Below are 15,652 nucleotides of genomic sequence, written 5' to 3'. Positions count from 1 at the left end.
CCACATACATATACACACACCACACACTCTCGCCGGGGGTGGGCCAGGGTCTGCGGGGCGGGGCGGGAATCCTGCCGGCGGCGCTGGCGCTCCGGACTCTGCCCGGGCCAGGGCGGCGGCCGCAGCCCGGAGGGCGACGTGGAGCGGCCACGTGGAGCGGTCCGGGGGAGGGCCAGGCGGCAGGAGCCGAGGCGCGGCGGCAGCGGCGGCGCACGGCCTCCAGCGACGACCCAGACGGACCGGTGCCGCCGCAGGTGGGTGCGAGCCCCGCCGGGTGGGTGGCCTGGGACCCCGCAGCGGGCAGCGGGGCGATGCTGCGCGCCGCGGGGCTGGACCGTGGGCGGGGGCGGCCTCCTGGCTCCGGGTCGGATGCTGAAGGCGCAGTCCCTCCGCATCCCTTGCGGCTCGGACGCAGTAGGAGCGCCGGCTCCTGCCTCTGGGCGCCTCTTCGAGGTTACCCCTGAGAGCGGGTAGAGGGAGGGCCTGGAAAGGGAGACCTGAGACCTGAGCTCCTTCGCGGTGATGGGGCGGGGTTGGGGGTGGGGAGGGTGAAGTTCATTATCCCCCCCAAGGGCTTTTCCCTTCTCGTCTTATTCGTTGCTCTGACAACCCCGGGGTGGGGGGGAGGCTGGCAGGAGTTTCGTCCTCATTTGACAGAGGAGGAGAAGGAGGAGCCGAGGGTTATCACCCTGGTGGAAGTGGCAGGGGAGCCCAGCTCTCAGGTGTGGGACTTCTTGGTCTGTATAGCCATTGCCTCTTCTCTTGCGGGGAGGCGGGGGGTGGGGGTTGGGGGGTTGCGCTAGAGTCACAGGCGGCTCTGGAGGGAGGAGTTAAGGGAGAAGATTGAGTTCCAAATAACTTCCGACAGTATTAGCTGGAAATGGAATGGATGCCCTGTGAGGTGCCAGGCTCCTGTCCTGGGAAGTCCAGTGGAGGCTGATGGCCATTGACAAGGGTGCTGTGCAAGTAGTTTTGCATTAGATGGAAAGTCAAGCAATGAAAAGGCTCTCCCACATCCTAGAGTCTCTGAAATACTCAGGGAGCAATACTCACTGCCAATCACTCTACCTACATTTTCCAATGCATCCTCCCCAAGACCCTTCCAGATAGATATCGTTATCCTCATTTTTTTGGTTGTTGTTGGTGTTTTTTTTTTGGTTTGTATTTTTTAGGCCTCACTATCGGGCATGAGGGGCTTCCCAGGTGGCCAGTGGTAAAGAACCTGGCCGGCAATGCAGGAGACATGGGAGACACCAGTTCCATCTCTGGGTGGGGAAGATCCCCCGGAGGAGGGCATGGCAACCCACTCCAGTATTCTTGCCTGGGAAATCCGTGGACAGAGGAGCCTAGCGGCTACAGTCCATAGAGTCAGGCAGAGTCGGACACGACTGAAGTGACTTAGCACGCATATGGAGCATGAGGGATATTAGTTCCCCAATGAGGGATCAAATCTGAGTCCCCAGCAACCAAGCCCCCTGCACTGGGAGCACAAGGTTTTAACCACTGGACTGCAAGAGAAGTCCCTATCCTCATTTTTTAAAGTGAAGGCCCCACAACACCTGCTGAGATCACACTGTTAGTACTATGACAGACTGGATTTGACCAGAGTTCCAACTCCAAGGCCAGGCTTTCCTCCCATGCACTAACGCAAAGGCTTGAAGAAATCAAATACTGGAGGGTCACTGTGAGTGTGTGTGTGTGTGTGTGTGATGTAAATAACTTTATTGGATTATATAACAACTCTAATAATTGTGGTGGCTTTTCTGTGGTCATTAGGGTAAATTGTGTTTAAGCACATTGTAGTTATAGAAAATGATTAGGGACATATTTATTTGACAGGCAGTTTTCAATAACTGCTTTATTTCTGTTGCTCACAAGGGTTTTCCGGGTAGTTCAAAAGGTAAAGAATCTGCCCACTATGCAGGAGACCCAGGTTTGATCCCAGAGTCGGGAAGATCCTCTGGAGAAGGACATGGCAAACAACTCTTCAATAAATAGTTAGAAATATGAAAGGGTGAAGAAATCACATTACACCAACCTCATTAAATGTTACTTGAGCTGCCTTAGCCTGGTGGTGCTGGTGGTCACTCAGTTGTGTCTGACTCTTTGTGACCCCATGGACTGTAGCCCATCAGGCTCCTTTGTTCATGAGATTTCCCAGGCAAGATACTGGAGTGGGTTGCCATTTTTTCAATAGGGAATCTTCCCAGGGCAGGGATCAAACCTGGGTCTACCTGCATTACAAGTGTATTCTTTACCGACTGAGCCACCAGGGAAGCATGCCTTAGTCTGGCTTCCTTTAAATCATAGACGTGAGGTACCCGGACTAAAAATGTCACATTTGGAAGCATGACTTAGGAAAATATTACTGAGATGACACTGAAAGCCCACATGCAGTTATTTGCTTCTGAAGTGGACTGCAACCAGAGTCTTAAGGTTGTCAGGAAGGCCCAGGATATTTCAGGTAAGGGATGAAACAGCTTGGGCAAAAGAACTGCAAGGTGAAAGTGAAAAGTATTTCCACAGACTCCTGAATCCACCTATTTGAAGCAAAATGTTAGAATGATGGAAAATTGGAAGATGTCTAAAAATGGTAACATGATATCTGATCAGAGAAGGGCTTGAATGTCCAGGTGAAGACTGAACTATAATAGAAATAGGGAGCCACTGAAGGTTTTGGAGCAGTGGAGTTCCAGCAAAAGATTACTCTGATGTGGGTGTGGTAGTGGTTTGGTCACTAATTCGAATCTGACTCTTGCTACCCCATGGACTGTAGCCCACCAGGCTCCTTTGTCCATGGAACATTCAAGCAAGAATACTGGAATGGGTTGCCATTTCCTTCCCCAGGTGATCTTCCCGATCCAGGGACAGAACCAGGTCTCCTGCATTGCAGGTAGATGCTTTACTGACTGAGCCACCAGGGAAACTGATGTGGCTATGAAGGGTTCTTTAAAACGAGAAGCTATCAGAGACAGGAACAAGAATAAGAGACTCCTTGTGCAAGGAGTAATTTGTTATCCAGTTAGTATTCACTGGAACTCTGTGAAGTAAATATTATTATTATATCCATTCTGCAGATAAGTTTACTGAGGGATAATTAACCTACCCAAGGTCACGGGGACAGTCTGTGGTACAGCTGGGATCTGAACCTAGGTCTGGCTGGTTCCATAGCCCTGTCCACTGCACATGCTGAATAGTTGACTGTGTGTGACAAATACATAGGACCAAAAGGAGGAGAATAAGAGTAATTCATGTGGGCAGGGTTCAGGACCAGGTCATCCTTTTCAGGGCCCAGTGTAAGAAAAGATTGAGAATTTCAAGACAGAGACAGCAGAGCCTTAGTCTAAGCCCAGGGACCTTCTGAGAGTGGAGTCCTGTGTGACTGCCAAGAAGCCAATCTATCATTATGACAACTGACAAATCACCTCAAAGCTTAGTGGCTGAAAACAATAGCATTGACTATGCCTATGAGTGTACATTCTGGGCAGGACTGTGAAGACAAGCTCAGTTCTGCTCTGGCAGAGTTGGCTGGGATAGCTGGAAGGCTGGGGCTTGGAATCATCTGCAGTTTTGCTCTCTTACCTGCCTGGCCCTTGGGTGGGAAGTGAGCAGGTGGGAGCTGCAGGAATCACAACCAAGACCTCTCAAGCATCCCTATCCTTATGTGCTTCCTCCACGTGGTCTTTTCAGCACAGTGGACTTCTTCCACAGTGGTTCAGGGTGTATCTGCATGTCAAGAGAGGGAGAGAGAGAGAACCAGAACCAGGCATAAACCCTGTTGCCTTTTATGACTCAGACTTGGAGGTTACGTGGCATCATTTCCACTATTCATTATAAGTGAGTTCCTAAGTCTGGATCATATACAAGGAAAGGCAAATTTGACTTCAGCTATTTCTCACAAGAAAGACTTGGTAGATATGTTTTTCTTTTTTTCCCCTTTCCTTTTTTCTGTATTTTATTTGATTTTTATTGGGGTATAATGGCTTTACAATGTTGTGTTAGTTTCTGCCATACAATGAAGTAAATCAGCTATTTGTTGTTTAGTTGCTAAGTTGTGACTGACAGTTTTGCAACCCCATGGACTATATAGCCCACCAGGCTCTACTGTCCATGGGATTTTCCAGGAAGAATACTGGAGTGGGTTGCCACTTCCTTCTCTAGGGGGTCTTCTCGAGCCAGGGATTGAAACTGCATCTCCTACGTTGTCAGGCAGGTTCTTTGCTGCTGTGCCATACATATACATATATCCCCTCCCTCTTGAGCCTCCCTTCTACCCCCTCATCCCACCTCTCTAGGTCATCACGGAGCATCGAGCTGAGAGCTCCCTGTGCTAGACAGCAGCTTCCCACTAGCTATCTGTTTTAGCTATGGTAGTGTATATATGCCAGTGCTACTCTTCCAACTCATCCCACCCTCCCCTTCCCTCACTGAGGGTAGACACGTTTTTCAAACCAGCACCGTTGGCCTAATGAGTGACTGGATTAGGGGGATCTGATGGGTGCTTCTCCTTTATGCCTGAACGGCTCCCACCAGTCATTCTTTGTCATTTCCAAATATCCTCTTTTAAAAGGCAACTCCTAGTGGTGATAATGCATTAAGCCTGGATAATAGGTTCTGGCAGCTCTGGGGGATTTAAATTATTCCTGTGCCTCCTGTTGGCCCAGGCCCTAACAGTAAACAGATGGGGAAGAGAAAGCAATTTGAAGATATCCAGGTGGGGAGACCAGAATTGTAGGTATGTGTGAAGCCCCTGCAGAGCAGTCCAGAAAAACTTCTGGAAGGAAAATGCCTTATTGTATAATATCACCAGGTGCTACGTTTTACACATCTTGTCTTATTGAACCTTCACCACACCCTGGGAGATGCTCTCGTCATCCTCATGTTACAGATCAAGGTTCCAAAACACAAAAGTCACACAGTTGGTGCGTTGTAGAGTCTGCATTTGAACTTAGGCCAACCTGAGGTTAGGGCCCATACCATTAAACTTTGGGCTACACCCCCTATTCCTTAGCAATTCTGTGTTTCTGTTTTTCTCTTAAATTGTCGTTTTAACATTTGTATCTTTTCCTATTTACATGAATATGTAAATGTTATGGAGAAAAAAGAATGAGCAATTTTACCTAATATTATCATCTTACTTACAAGTTAATGCCTACCATATAGTAGGTGCTCAATAAATTTAAGAATTGAATAAAACTAGCCCTTATTCTATAAAACTTATATCGACACTTGCCTTCCCTTCGAAGGCTCACCTCCTTGGTCCTTGTCACCAAAGGTCTTGACTTGGGCTGCTGCTTCCCGTGGCATCCTCTGTCGCATCCAGACTAGAGTCTATGTCTACTGTCATTCTCCTTTTGGCCTCTTCTGGCCAGGCTGGCCCTTTCAACCATTTTGTGCCCCTATTTCCACCTTAGAGCCTGGAGCCCTCAGCCTCCTCTCTTCAAATGCACAGCATACTGGGTACCAAGAATTGGGCAAGGCAGCCCTCCTGTCCACTCACCTAGACCCTCGCTAAGCCATTGCTTCCTAACCACAAACCCCTGTGGGCAGGGCCTTTTCTCTAATCCTCACCGTCACTTAATGCTGCAGTCCTTGGATTTACACTCAGTCTCCATGGGGTTTCCATGGAGATTTCTGTCTCAAAGCCCCTGCTGGGAGTGGTGGTGAACAGCACCATCCTGAAAACCCTAATAGCTTTGAACCCTGTTCCCTCCAGTCCTTCATCACTTGTCTTCTGAACTTGATTCATGGTCTCTTTCATATTACAGAAGTTCATACTTTTAATATACTCAAATCTGTCCATTTTTTCTCTTTAAAACAAATTAGAAATACTTATCATTTTTAATGGCTCTGTCACATAATATGATTTGCTTAGCCTGTCTAAATGTTACACATTCAGGTTGTTTACAGTTCTTTGACTACTATTAACAGCACAGCTATAAATATCTTTATAATTTCTTTTCTATTTGTGTTCTTCCTTATGTAATCCTCAGGATGATACTATTGGATCAGAGTGCAATTTATGGCAATTAATTGGCAGGTTGCTCTAGAAATAGTTCAGGTTCATAGCTTTAGTTTATAGTTTATAGCTCCTAAAACAATATAGGTTAATACTCACTAATTCAATTTCTTCAAGGGTTGTAGGACTTTTAAAATTTGCAAAAAAACAAAACAAAAATTGCTATTTCTTTTGATGTCAGTTTTGATGTTAAGTTTTTCTAGGAAAATGGCTATATCTGCTAAGTTTACAACTTTCTTCTATTTCTACAGGTATGTCTCCTTTTAATTCCTAATGTTGTTTATTTGTGCCTTTTCTCTTTGCTCTTAATGAAAATTGTTGGAGGTTTTCTAACTTATTACTCCTTTTGAAGAAACACAGTTGTTTAGCTTTGGACGATCCTCTGTAGAAGGAAATGGCAATCCACTCCAGTACTCTTGCCTGAAAAATCCCATGAACAGAAGAGCCTGGCGGGCTACATATAGTCCAGTCCATGGAGTCGCAAAGTCAAACATGACTGGAGTGACTTAGCACACTCAGATAGATGCGCGCACTCAGATAGATGCACACTCTTTTCTATTATATTTTAAATTTCTTCTATCTTTTATTTCATTTCTTTTAATTTCTTTGGGTTTATTCTCTTTTACTAGCTTCTTGAGGTGGAAGCTTAACTCATTAGCTTTTAGCCTTTCTTCTAATATAAGTTTTTAAGTCAATTCATTTCCCCTCTAATACTGTTTTAACTATGTATCTTGCTTTGATGTAAATGTTTCCAATATTATTCAGTTTTAAGTACTGAAAAATTTCCATTATGATATTTTTCTCTGATGTATATTTAAGTGTGCCTTTTACAGTTTTTATATAAATAAGAATTTTTTTTTTAAGCTATACTATGCAGCTTGTGGAATCTTAGTTCCCCAACCAGAGATTGAACCCAGACCCTCAGCAGTGAAAGCCCAGAGTCCTAACCACTGGACTGCCAGAGAATTCCCTAAATGAGATTTTTTTACATCATTTTTGTTACTGATTCCTAGTGTAATTGCTTTTAATCTCATAACAGTATGAGACTGATTCTTTAATACTTGTTGAGTCACATTCTTTGGCCTTCTGCTTTTCAGTTTTTATAAATAATCCACATGTGTTGAGAAGAATATGCATTTGCTAAGTGACTGGAGTTGGGTTCTCTATTTGTCCATTAGCTCAAGTTTAGTAAATGTTTTATCCAATCGTCTGTCTACATTTTTACTAAGTTTTAGTCTATTTAATCTTTCAGATACTGTTTGAGATATGTTAAATTCTCCCCCATAATAGCAGATTAGATTTTTCTGATTGAGTTTATGCCAGTTTTTTTTTTTTTTATAAACACTTTGTTTTAGAGCAGTTCTAGGTTCAGAGCAAAACTGAGACGTTTCCCATATAACTCCCTACACATGCACAGCCTTGTCCAGTATCACTATGCCCCACCAGAATGGTACATGATGAATTGAGAACCTAAACTGACACAGCATAATCATCCAAAGTCCACAGTCAACCATAGGGTTCATTCTTGGTGTTGTACATTCTATGGGTTTGAACAAATTCCCTGGAGGAGGAAATGGCAACCTGCTCCAGTATACTTGCTTGGGAAATCCCATGGACAGAGGAGCCTGGCAGGCTACAGTCCATGGGGTCACAAAGAGTTGGGCATGATTTAGCAACTAAATAACAATCAGTGTGCAGTGTTATGCCATTTATCATTTTAGATGTTTTTAGGCTATGTTATTAGGTACCTACAGGTTCAGAATTATTATACCTTCCTAGGGGATTAAATTTTAGTGCATTTCATAATGATGTGCTTTTATCTATAATAATGCTTTTCACCTTAAGGTCCATCTATTCTAATGTTGATAAGGCTATGTTGGTTTTCTTTTCTCTAGTATTGCTTTATGTATCCTTTCCCCACCATTTTGCTTTCAACTTTTCTGTGTTAATCTCTTAATCTCTTGAAAATTGCATGTGATTTGTATGTTTTATGTAATTTTGATAATCTCTATTTATTAGCTGATGAGTTTATACAATTTATGTTTATTATTGATTACTGATATACTTGGATCTATTTTACTATCTTACTTTATGCTTTCTACGTGTCTTCCTTTTTAATCATTTAATTAATTTTTAGCTTCTCTTTTTTCTGTTTTCCTGCCTTCCTTTGGAATGATTTTTTAAAAATTCCATTCCTTTTTTTTTCTGCTGGTTTGCAGTCCGATATTTCATTTCTGTCTTTTAGTGGTTATTAGAAAATTTTTACCTGCATAGTTGTTTACATGCACAGTTGATCATTATGTCCACTCTCTTCCCAAACAACTGTCCTTACCTTACATCTTAATGTTGTCCAATAATGTAGCTCACGCCATCTTTTTTTGCTCCATACAGTAATATAATTATCATTGTTTAACAATCTTTGTTAGATTTCCCCACATTCTGATTTTGTGTGTGCATATGGTTGCACTGGGTCTATTTTTACGAGCGGGCTTAGTTGCACGAGCTAGGGCTACTCTTCATTGTAGTGCACTGGCTTCCTATTGTGATGATTTCTCTTGTTGAGGAGCACAGGCTCTAGGTGCATGAGCTCCAGTAGTTGCTGCATGCTGGCTCAATAGTTATGGTTCACAGGCTTAGTTGCTCTGCTCCATGTGGAATCTTCCCAGGCCAGAGATTGAACCCGTGTCCCCTGCATTGGCAGTCGAATTCCTATCCACTGTACCACCAGGGAAGTCCCATTCTGATTTCTTTGTTCACTCTTTTTCCTTGCATTCCAAATGTTCCTTCTGGGGTCATTTTCCTTCTTCCTGAGTTATATCTCTTAGAATTTCCTTTAATAGAGAACTGTTGGTGATAAATTCTCTAATTTGTTATCTAAAATTTATCAAACACTTTTTGTTTAATCTCATTCTTAAAAGATAATTTTGCTGAGAATAAAAATCTAGAATGGCAATTTCCCCCACCCCCTTCTTTGACACATTGAAATATTATACTACTGTGTTCTGGCATCACTGTTGCTGTTGTGAAATCAGCTGTCAGTCTAATTATTCTTCCTTCTAGGTGATTTGTCTTTTCTCTTTGAGTACTTTTGAGATCTTCTCTTTTTCTTGGTTTTCTGTTTTTTCAGAACAGCAACTCTAGATGTGTATTTCTGTTTATTTAATCTGCCTGGGATTGTTCGGATTCCTGGATGGGAGTGTTAGTGTTTTGCAACATAGTAGAATAATCTCAGCTACTATTTCTTCAAATTCTGTTTTTAATCCAATTGTCTCTATTATCTCCTCCTTGCTGCTTTGTTTTATATTTTATATGTCTTTGACTCAATTAACTGTACTCTGGACCATTTATTTAGATCTATTCTCCAGTTCACTAATTCTTACATCATCTGTGTCTAATTTATTTAACTCACTCATTGCATTTAAAAAAGAATCAATCTTTTCTTTGTATAAATTACATTTTGAGAGGATAGCTATTTGAATCCCAACTATATGTAAGAAATCTCCTGTTAGTCTCTTCACACTGAATGGGCCCAAGCATTCTTTATCTCTGGTCTCTGCTATTTCATGAAGCATTCAGCTGATAATTCAAGTTCAGTTGACTTGGTTTGGCAGATACCCTAGGCAAAAGTTGACTTTAAGCACAGTTTTCCCCCAGGGATTATTCTTTCCACTGTGCCTTTATACTCTGGGTATTTCTTACTTTCTTGCCAACTAAATGCATTTAAAAATATACTTTCTATTTTTATCTAGCATTGTGGTTACTTTCATTGCAACTTGTTTATTCTCATACTCCCAGACATGGAAACCTGGATATTTTTCTAGTCCATCCTTTCATTGAGGTGTGTTCCCTGTGGCGGGACCTCTAAAGGTCACCAAGCAGTATAGAGAGCTCAATTCTGTCCCCCATGGATGGGTCCAAGATCTATCTTCTCTCCTGGCTACAACAACTAAAGCCCAAGGATCTATGTTGCCAGCCAAAGTTCATGAACATTCTTATTTTTTTAAAAAATCTAAATATTTACTTATTTTTGGTTACATTGGGTCTTGGCTACAGCACTAAGGAACTACTATTGTGCTTGGTCTCAGTAGTTGAGGCATGTGAGCTTAGTTGCCCTGCAGCATGTGGGGTCTTAGTTCCTGGGCCAGGGATTAAAACCACGTCCTCTGCATTGGAAGATGGATTCTTTACTGGACCACCAGGGGAGTCCCCATGAACAGCCTTAAGGCAGCTGTGCATCTACTTGGCCACACCAACAAACCATGTAGACTTACTGTATCTTTTGGGGCCAACTTATGCATAGAAAAATGGGGACAGTTTCTGTGACTCTCAGCAGCTTCACCTACTTGTGGTCTTCCATGCTCAAGACAGCTCTATTTGTGTAATAGCTACACAAGCATGTACCTGTTGGCCAGATGCTCACCAACTCTAGGAAGATCTCTTAGGAAGATGATATCTTCCTTTGCAGTGGTTTTGAATCTTCTTGGGGTCATGGAACTCCTTGAGAATTTGCTGAAAGCTATCCTCCTTTCTCCAGGAAAATTCAATGCCAGCCAGAGTATAGAGTACTATTTCAGAGGGTTCCTAATTGTCTGCTGTAGGCCATCAAGCACCTGTTGATTTGTCTTCCTAGAGATGAGTTTGAGGTTTCAGGCCTCAGCTCTGGAGGGCTTCTGCTTCCTCAGAAACTCACATGATATGTACACGATCCTGGGACTAATGAGAAAGCTTCTTGCTCTGTGCTTTGGTTGATCCCCTATTTGACTATTTTTATTTAATCAATTGGTTGTGCTGCCAATGGGCCTACACAATGTAGGCCTAAAAGAATGTTTTTGTGTTTGTTTTTTTCGTTTCTACTGAGATCTGGTTTCCCCAACTGCGTTAAGTAAATAGCAGTTCTTGAGACCATTGTTATACTGACCCTGATTTGTTGTATTTTCAAGTCCTACCTGAGCGTTGACCTATTTCAGAGTCTGAGTTTCTTTTGATTTGTTCTTCAGTGAGTTTTTAATAAATGCAAACCAACAAGTTGTTTCCCTCCTTATTTAAGACTTTTTGCGACTCTCTGCATTTCTTTTTTAAAAAATATTTATTTAATTGGCTACATCAGGTCTTTGTTGTGGCATGTGGGATCTTTTAGTTTCAGGATGGAAACTCTTAGTTGTGGCTTGATGGGATCTAGTTCCCCACCAGGGATTGAACCCAGGCCCCCTGCATTGGGAGCGTAGAGTCTTAGCCACGGGACCACCAGGGAAGTCCCACTCTTGGCATGTATAGTTCGGCCTTTTTCTTAACCTCTCTGAACTAGTTTCCACCTGTAAAATAATTGGACTGAACTAAATCAGACATATGCTTAAACTGCACTTCTCCGAGCACTTCCCCTGCCACCAGTGAATGTTACCTGTGAAATAGAGATTATTAGCATATCGTTTCTGTTTTATTTGGGTATCTTCCTCGAGGTTTTGTGCATTAATACTCTGCAGGGGTATGCGGGCTGGGGTGGGGGGTGATTATAGGAGCGGCAGTGAGGGCTGGCAGCTGTGACAAAAGTTGCTGCAACAGCTCCTGACAGCTCTCTCACATCACATTCTGGAGTGACTTGGGCATGCACTTCTCTGGGGGGCTGGCAGGGCAAGAGGAGTGGGTGCAGGGAGAGGCTCCTGTCTGCAGCTCGGCTTCTCCCAACACAGGTCTGCAGTATGCCCTTTATGTGCTGGATCTGAAATAAGATTTATTGGGGATCGCTGATGTCCTGTGTGGCTCCTCCCTATGCAGGAGTCCTGTCCCCTGGGTGGCAGGTAGAGGCAGAGAGCGAGGCGTTGCTGTCTAATCCATCAATGCCCGCTCTGTGGCAGACCCCTTCCCTCTGCTTCCCTACCCCTGTTCCTACTTCCAGTTACAGGAAGGATGTTACCTGTGACGATGAGAACGTTACTGCTGCTGCTGCTACCCCTGAGTCAGGCCGCTCCCAAGGACGGCACCATGAGGTAATGGCGTTCAGAGGGCAGGGCCATGGGCCGGGAGCACGGGGAGTCTCAGAATGTGTGGTGTGGGCCCCTGTGGGAGCTGAGAGAGTGGGCATACACTCCTTGACTTCTGTGTCATTCCCACCACCTCAACCATTGCCTTGTGCTTGTTGGAGTGTCCTCTGCAAAGGGGGCATTGACACCTGTTTTCTGGATTCACTTGGAACTGGGAGCTCGTTTCCAATGAGGTGTGAGGTTATGCCCTTGGGAAGGGGCTGCAGTCCACTTATCAGGAGCTTCTTACAGTGGAAGCTCCAAAGAAATAGAGATCCTTAGCATATCATTTCTGTTTTATTCGAGTATCTTCTTTGAGGTTTTGTGTATTAGTACTATGCAGGGGGTATGCGGGCTGGGGTCAGGGAATGGATACAGGAGGAGCAGCGAGGTCTGGCAGCTGTGACAAAAGTTGCTGTAACAGCTCCTGACAGTTCTCTGACATCACACATCTGGAGTGACTTGGGCAAACAGGGATCCCTATCCAGAACTAAGAGTAAATCCTGAGTGTTATAAAAACCCTTGAGCAGATTGAAACTTCAAAACCAAAGTCTATGCCTCAATGTCGGGGGTGAAAAGAGTCCATTTTGTATTATGGAGCACATTGGGTCTATATAAAACTGGGCAGTACCACCGGGCTCAGCTAGAGACCTGTCCCTTAGCAACCAACATCACAGGAAGAGTTGCCACAATCCACATCGTCCTGCCGCCCACTGTGCCGGTTTCCTGGGGCTCCACCTTGTGTCTACTGGATGTGGCCTCCTCTAACCACCACCTAACCAGATATTTTATTGGGATTTTCACTTAACATCTAAGCTAGGAATCTGCAAAGGCAGAATCTGGGGAGTAAGGCTGTGCTCCTGAGGCTCCCCCCAAGGCTTTTGGGGACTCGGAGAAGCAGCTCCTTTTGGGCCTGGGAGGTGATCTCTATCAGGAGCTTGGGAGTAGAAGGCTATGAGGCTGGGCCCTTGGGGAGGCTCTTTGCAAGGCCAGTCCTTCCCTCCCTCTCCAGGTTGGACCCTGAAGCACAGCATCTGCCTCTGCCCAACCCCTTTGAGCCAGGCCAGGAGCAACTTCGGTGAGTAGGCTGGGGTGAGGCCAGGCCTGGGGCAGCAGACCAGCATCTAGTGGGCTGATTTTCCACTTTTTTGCCAGACTTCTACAGAGCTACCTAAAGGGACTAGAGAGGATGGAAGAGGAGCCAGAGCACATGAGCCGGGAGCAGGGTAAGGGGCTAGGCTGATGGGGCCAGTGGATGGGAGGCTCAGGACAACCAGAGCTGGGACTGACATCAGGCCATCCCGTGACTCCTGCCTGATCCAGCTGTTCCCTGATGCCTCTTCTGATCCAGCTTCTCTTCCTTAGTTCTCCTCTACCTCTTTGCACTCCACGACTACGACCAGAGTGGACAGCTGGATGGCCTGGAGCTGCTGTCCATGTTGACAGCCGCTCTGGCCCCTGGAGCTTCTGACTCTCCCACCACCAACCCGGTAAGCCCTTCTTCTGCTCCATGAAGAAGACCCAGCTCCTTGGGGCTTTGGGGTTTTTAATTTTATTTATTTTTGGCTTCACTGGGTCTTCATTGCTGCAGACAAGCTTTCTCTAGTTGTGGCAAGTAGGGGCTACTCTCCAGCTGTGGGCTTTGGGTTTCTCATTGCGGTGGCGTTTCTTGTCGCAGAGCACTGCCTAGGGTGCACAGGCTTCAGTAGTTGTGGTGTGTGGGCTTAGTTACCCCCAGGCATGTGGAATCTTCCTGGACCAGGGCTTGAACCCATGTCTCCTTCATTGGCAGGGGGATTCTTAACCACTGAGCCACCAGGGACGTCTGCTTTTGTTTTTCTCATCATGACTTTTTTTATTTTTTTAGTGAATCCCCTGTAAAAGGAGGGCTCAGAGCCTGCATGGCAGGGATGCAGGGTGTGTGGGGGAGGATCAGGGTTCCTGGGAGCATCTCCAGTCACTACAGACTCTTCCATAGGTGATCCTGGTAGTAGACAAGGTGCTGGAGACTCAGGACCTGAATGGGGATGGGCTTATGACCCCTGCAGAGCTTGTCAACGTCCCTGGAGAAGCTCCGAGGCACACAGAGCCCAAAGAGCCTTCAGAGCCACAAGATGTTGGGATGCAGCCTCTGTTGGCTAAAAGCCCATCGAGACAAGAAGCACATGAAGCCCTGAGTCCTGGAGAAGCAGCTGGAGGACAGGCAGAGGCCAGAAGGGAGTTCTTGGAGCCTGTACAGGAGGCTGGGGGACAGGCTGATGCTTTAAGAGAAGCCCCAGGCCCTGGAGGGGAGGTTGGGGGACAGGTAGAGACTGGGGATGCTGGAGGGAGAGCAGAAGAACTTCTAGGAGAAACACTGGGGTCTAAGAACACCCCAAATGAGCTTGAGGTTCATGCTATTCAGCTGGAGAATAGTGAGATGTAAACCTTGAGGGTACAGGTTTGCACCACTAGAAGTCTCAGTGCTGGAACATAAGCTCTAAGAGTAGGGTGTGTATATTAGGATGACGACCACCTCTGTGCCCCCTCGTTGGCCCCAGTAGGTGGTAGGTCTTTCTGTGCAGTTCAGTTCAGTCTATGCAGTTCAGGGAGACCCTAAGTTGAAGGGCAGCTTTAGGGCCCAGATGACCAATAAAGAACTGAATGAACCCATCCCCCTGGGCCATCGATCCTCTGGCCCAGCATGCCCTGGCCTCAGACTGCAGGGGTCAGGGACTGAACAGGCCTCTTGGGAGGGCAGGAATTCAGTTTACCCAGTGTTCCCAGACGAGACACAGAAGAGTTCAGCACTAGACCACGGCCAGCTGCAGACAACCGGGGAAGGGAGCTCAGCCTCTCCCCAGGGCCCAACTGCTGACGCACCCTCCTATATTCAGGGCAGATCTGCTCCATCACCCTGTATCTGCTCCCCACCCCTGAAAATATTAATAATAACTGCCATTTACAGAGTGCCTAGTGCACACCGGGCATCATGCTGGGCATTTTATAGATTGTGATTTCATCCTCAGCATAATTGTATGACCAGGCGGAATGATCTCTATTTGACAGATGAGGAAATTGGGGAAGACAGAATTCAGTAACATACCCAAGGTGAAAGTGAAAGTTGCTCAGTCGTGTCCTATTCTTTGCGACCCCATATGGTCCATGGAATTCTCCAGGCCAGAATACTGGAGTGCCTTTCCCTTCTCCAGGGGATCTTCCCAACCCAGGAATCGAACCGGGGTCTCCTGCATTGCAGGCAGATTCTTTACCAACTGAGCTATCAGGGAAGCCTGTACCTAAGGTGACGTAGCTAACTAGTGGCCAATTTGAATTCAGGTCTGTCTGACCCTAAAACCCACACCTTTGATCACATTCTATGGCCTCACCCTGCTGCCCAGCGCCCATATGGACACTTGCTGATTCCCACATGCCTTCATCTGGGTCTCTCCCAGGGAAGGCACCGCTGTATCCTGGGTCACATTTGTGGCCGAGGCACCGTCTTGACTTCAAGGCAACTTGCAGGGTGGGGCTTGGGGGCAGTTACTGGGGAGATATTTTTGGATTGCTCCACCAAACCACAGAGTAGGCTCCCTGCCTGCTGGCCTCTCAGGTTGGCTCAGCCACGTGGACATGC

General features: G+C 45.7%; 1 protein-coding gene across 2 annotated transcripts; it reads left to right on the top strand.

Annotated features, from left to right (window-relative positions):
* Nucleotides 1-97: 97 nt before the first annotated feature.
* Nucleotides 98-14,996, top strand: CGREF1 (cell growth regulator with EF-hand domain 1). 2 transcript variants are annotated; one of them, XM_043917404.1, is made up of 6 exons: nucleotides 98-254; nucleotides 11,913-12,003; nucleotides 13,049-13,114; nucleotides 13,192-13,262; nucleotides 13,402-13,526; nucleotides 14,015-14,996. In XM_043917404.1, the coding sequence occupies exons 2-6, from the start codon at nucleotides 11,924-11,926 to the stop codon at nucleotides 14,459-14,461; spliced, it is 789 nt and encodes a 262-aa protein (XP_043773339.1). In that variant the 5' UTR covers nucleotides 98-254; nucleotides 11,913-11,923; the 3' UTR covers nucleotides 14,462-14,996. The 2 variants fall into 2 exon arrangements, with proteins under 2 accessions (XP_043773339.1, XP_043773340.1); XM_043917405.1 differs by having other exon boundaries at nucleotides 119-254; nucleotides 11,872-12,003.
* Nucleotides 14,997-15,652: the final 656 nt, after the last annotated feature.

Source organism: Cervus elaphus, chromosome 11, assembly GCF_910594005.1.
Source record: "Cervus elaphus chromosome 11, mCerEla1.1, whole genome shotgun sequence".
NCBI lineage: Eukaryota > Metazoa > Chordata > Mammalia > Artiodactyla > Cervidae > Cervus > Cervus elaphus.
The sequence above is the reverse complement of the archived record's forward strand: the minus strand, read 5'-3'. Positions and strand labels throughout refer to the sequence as shown.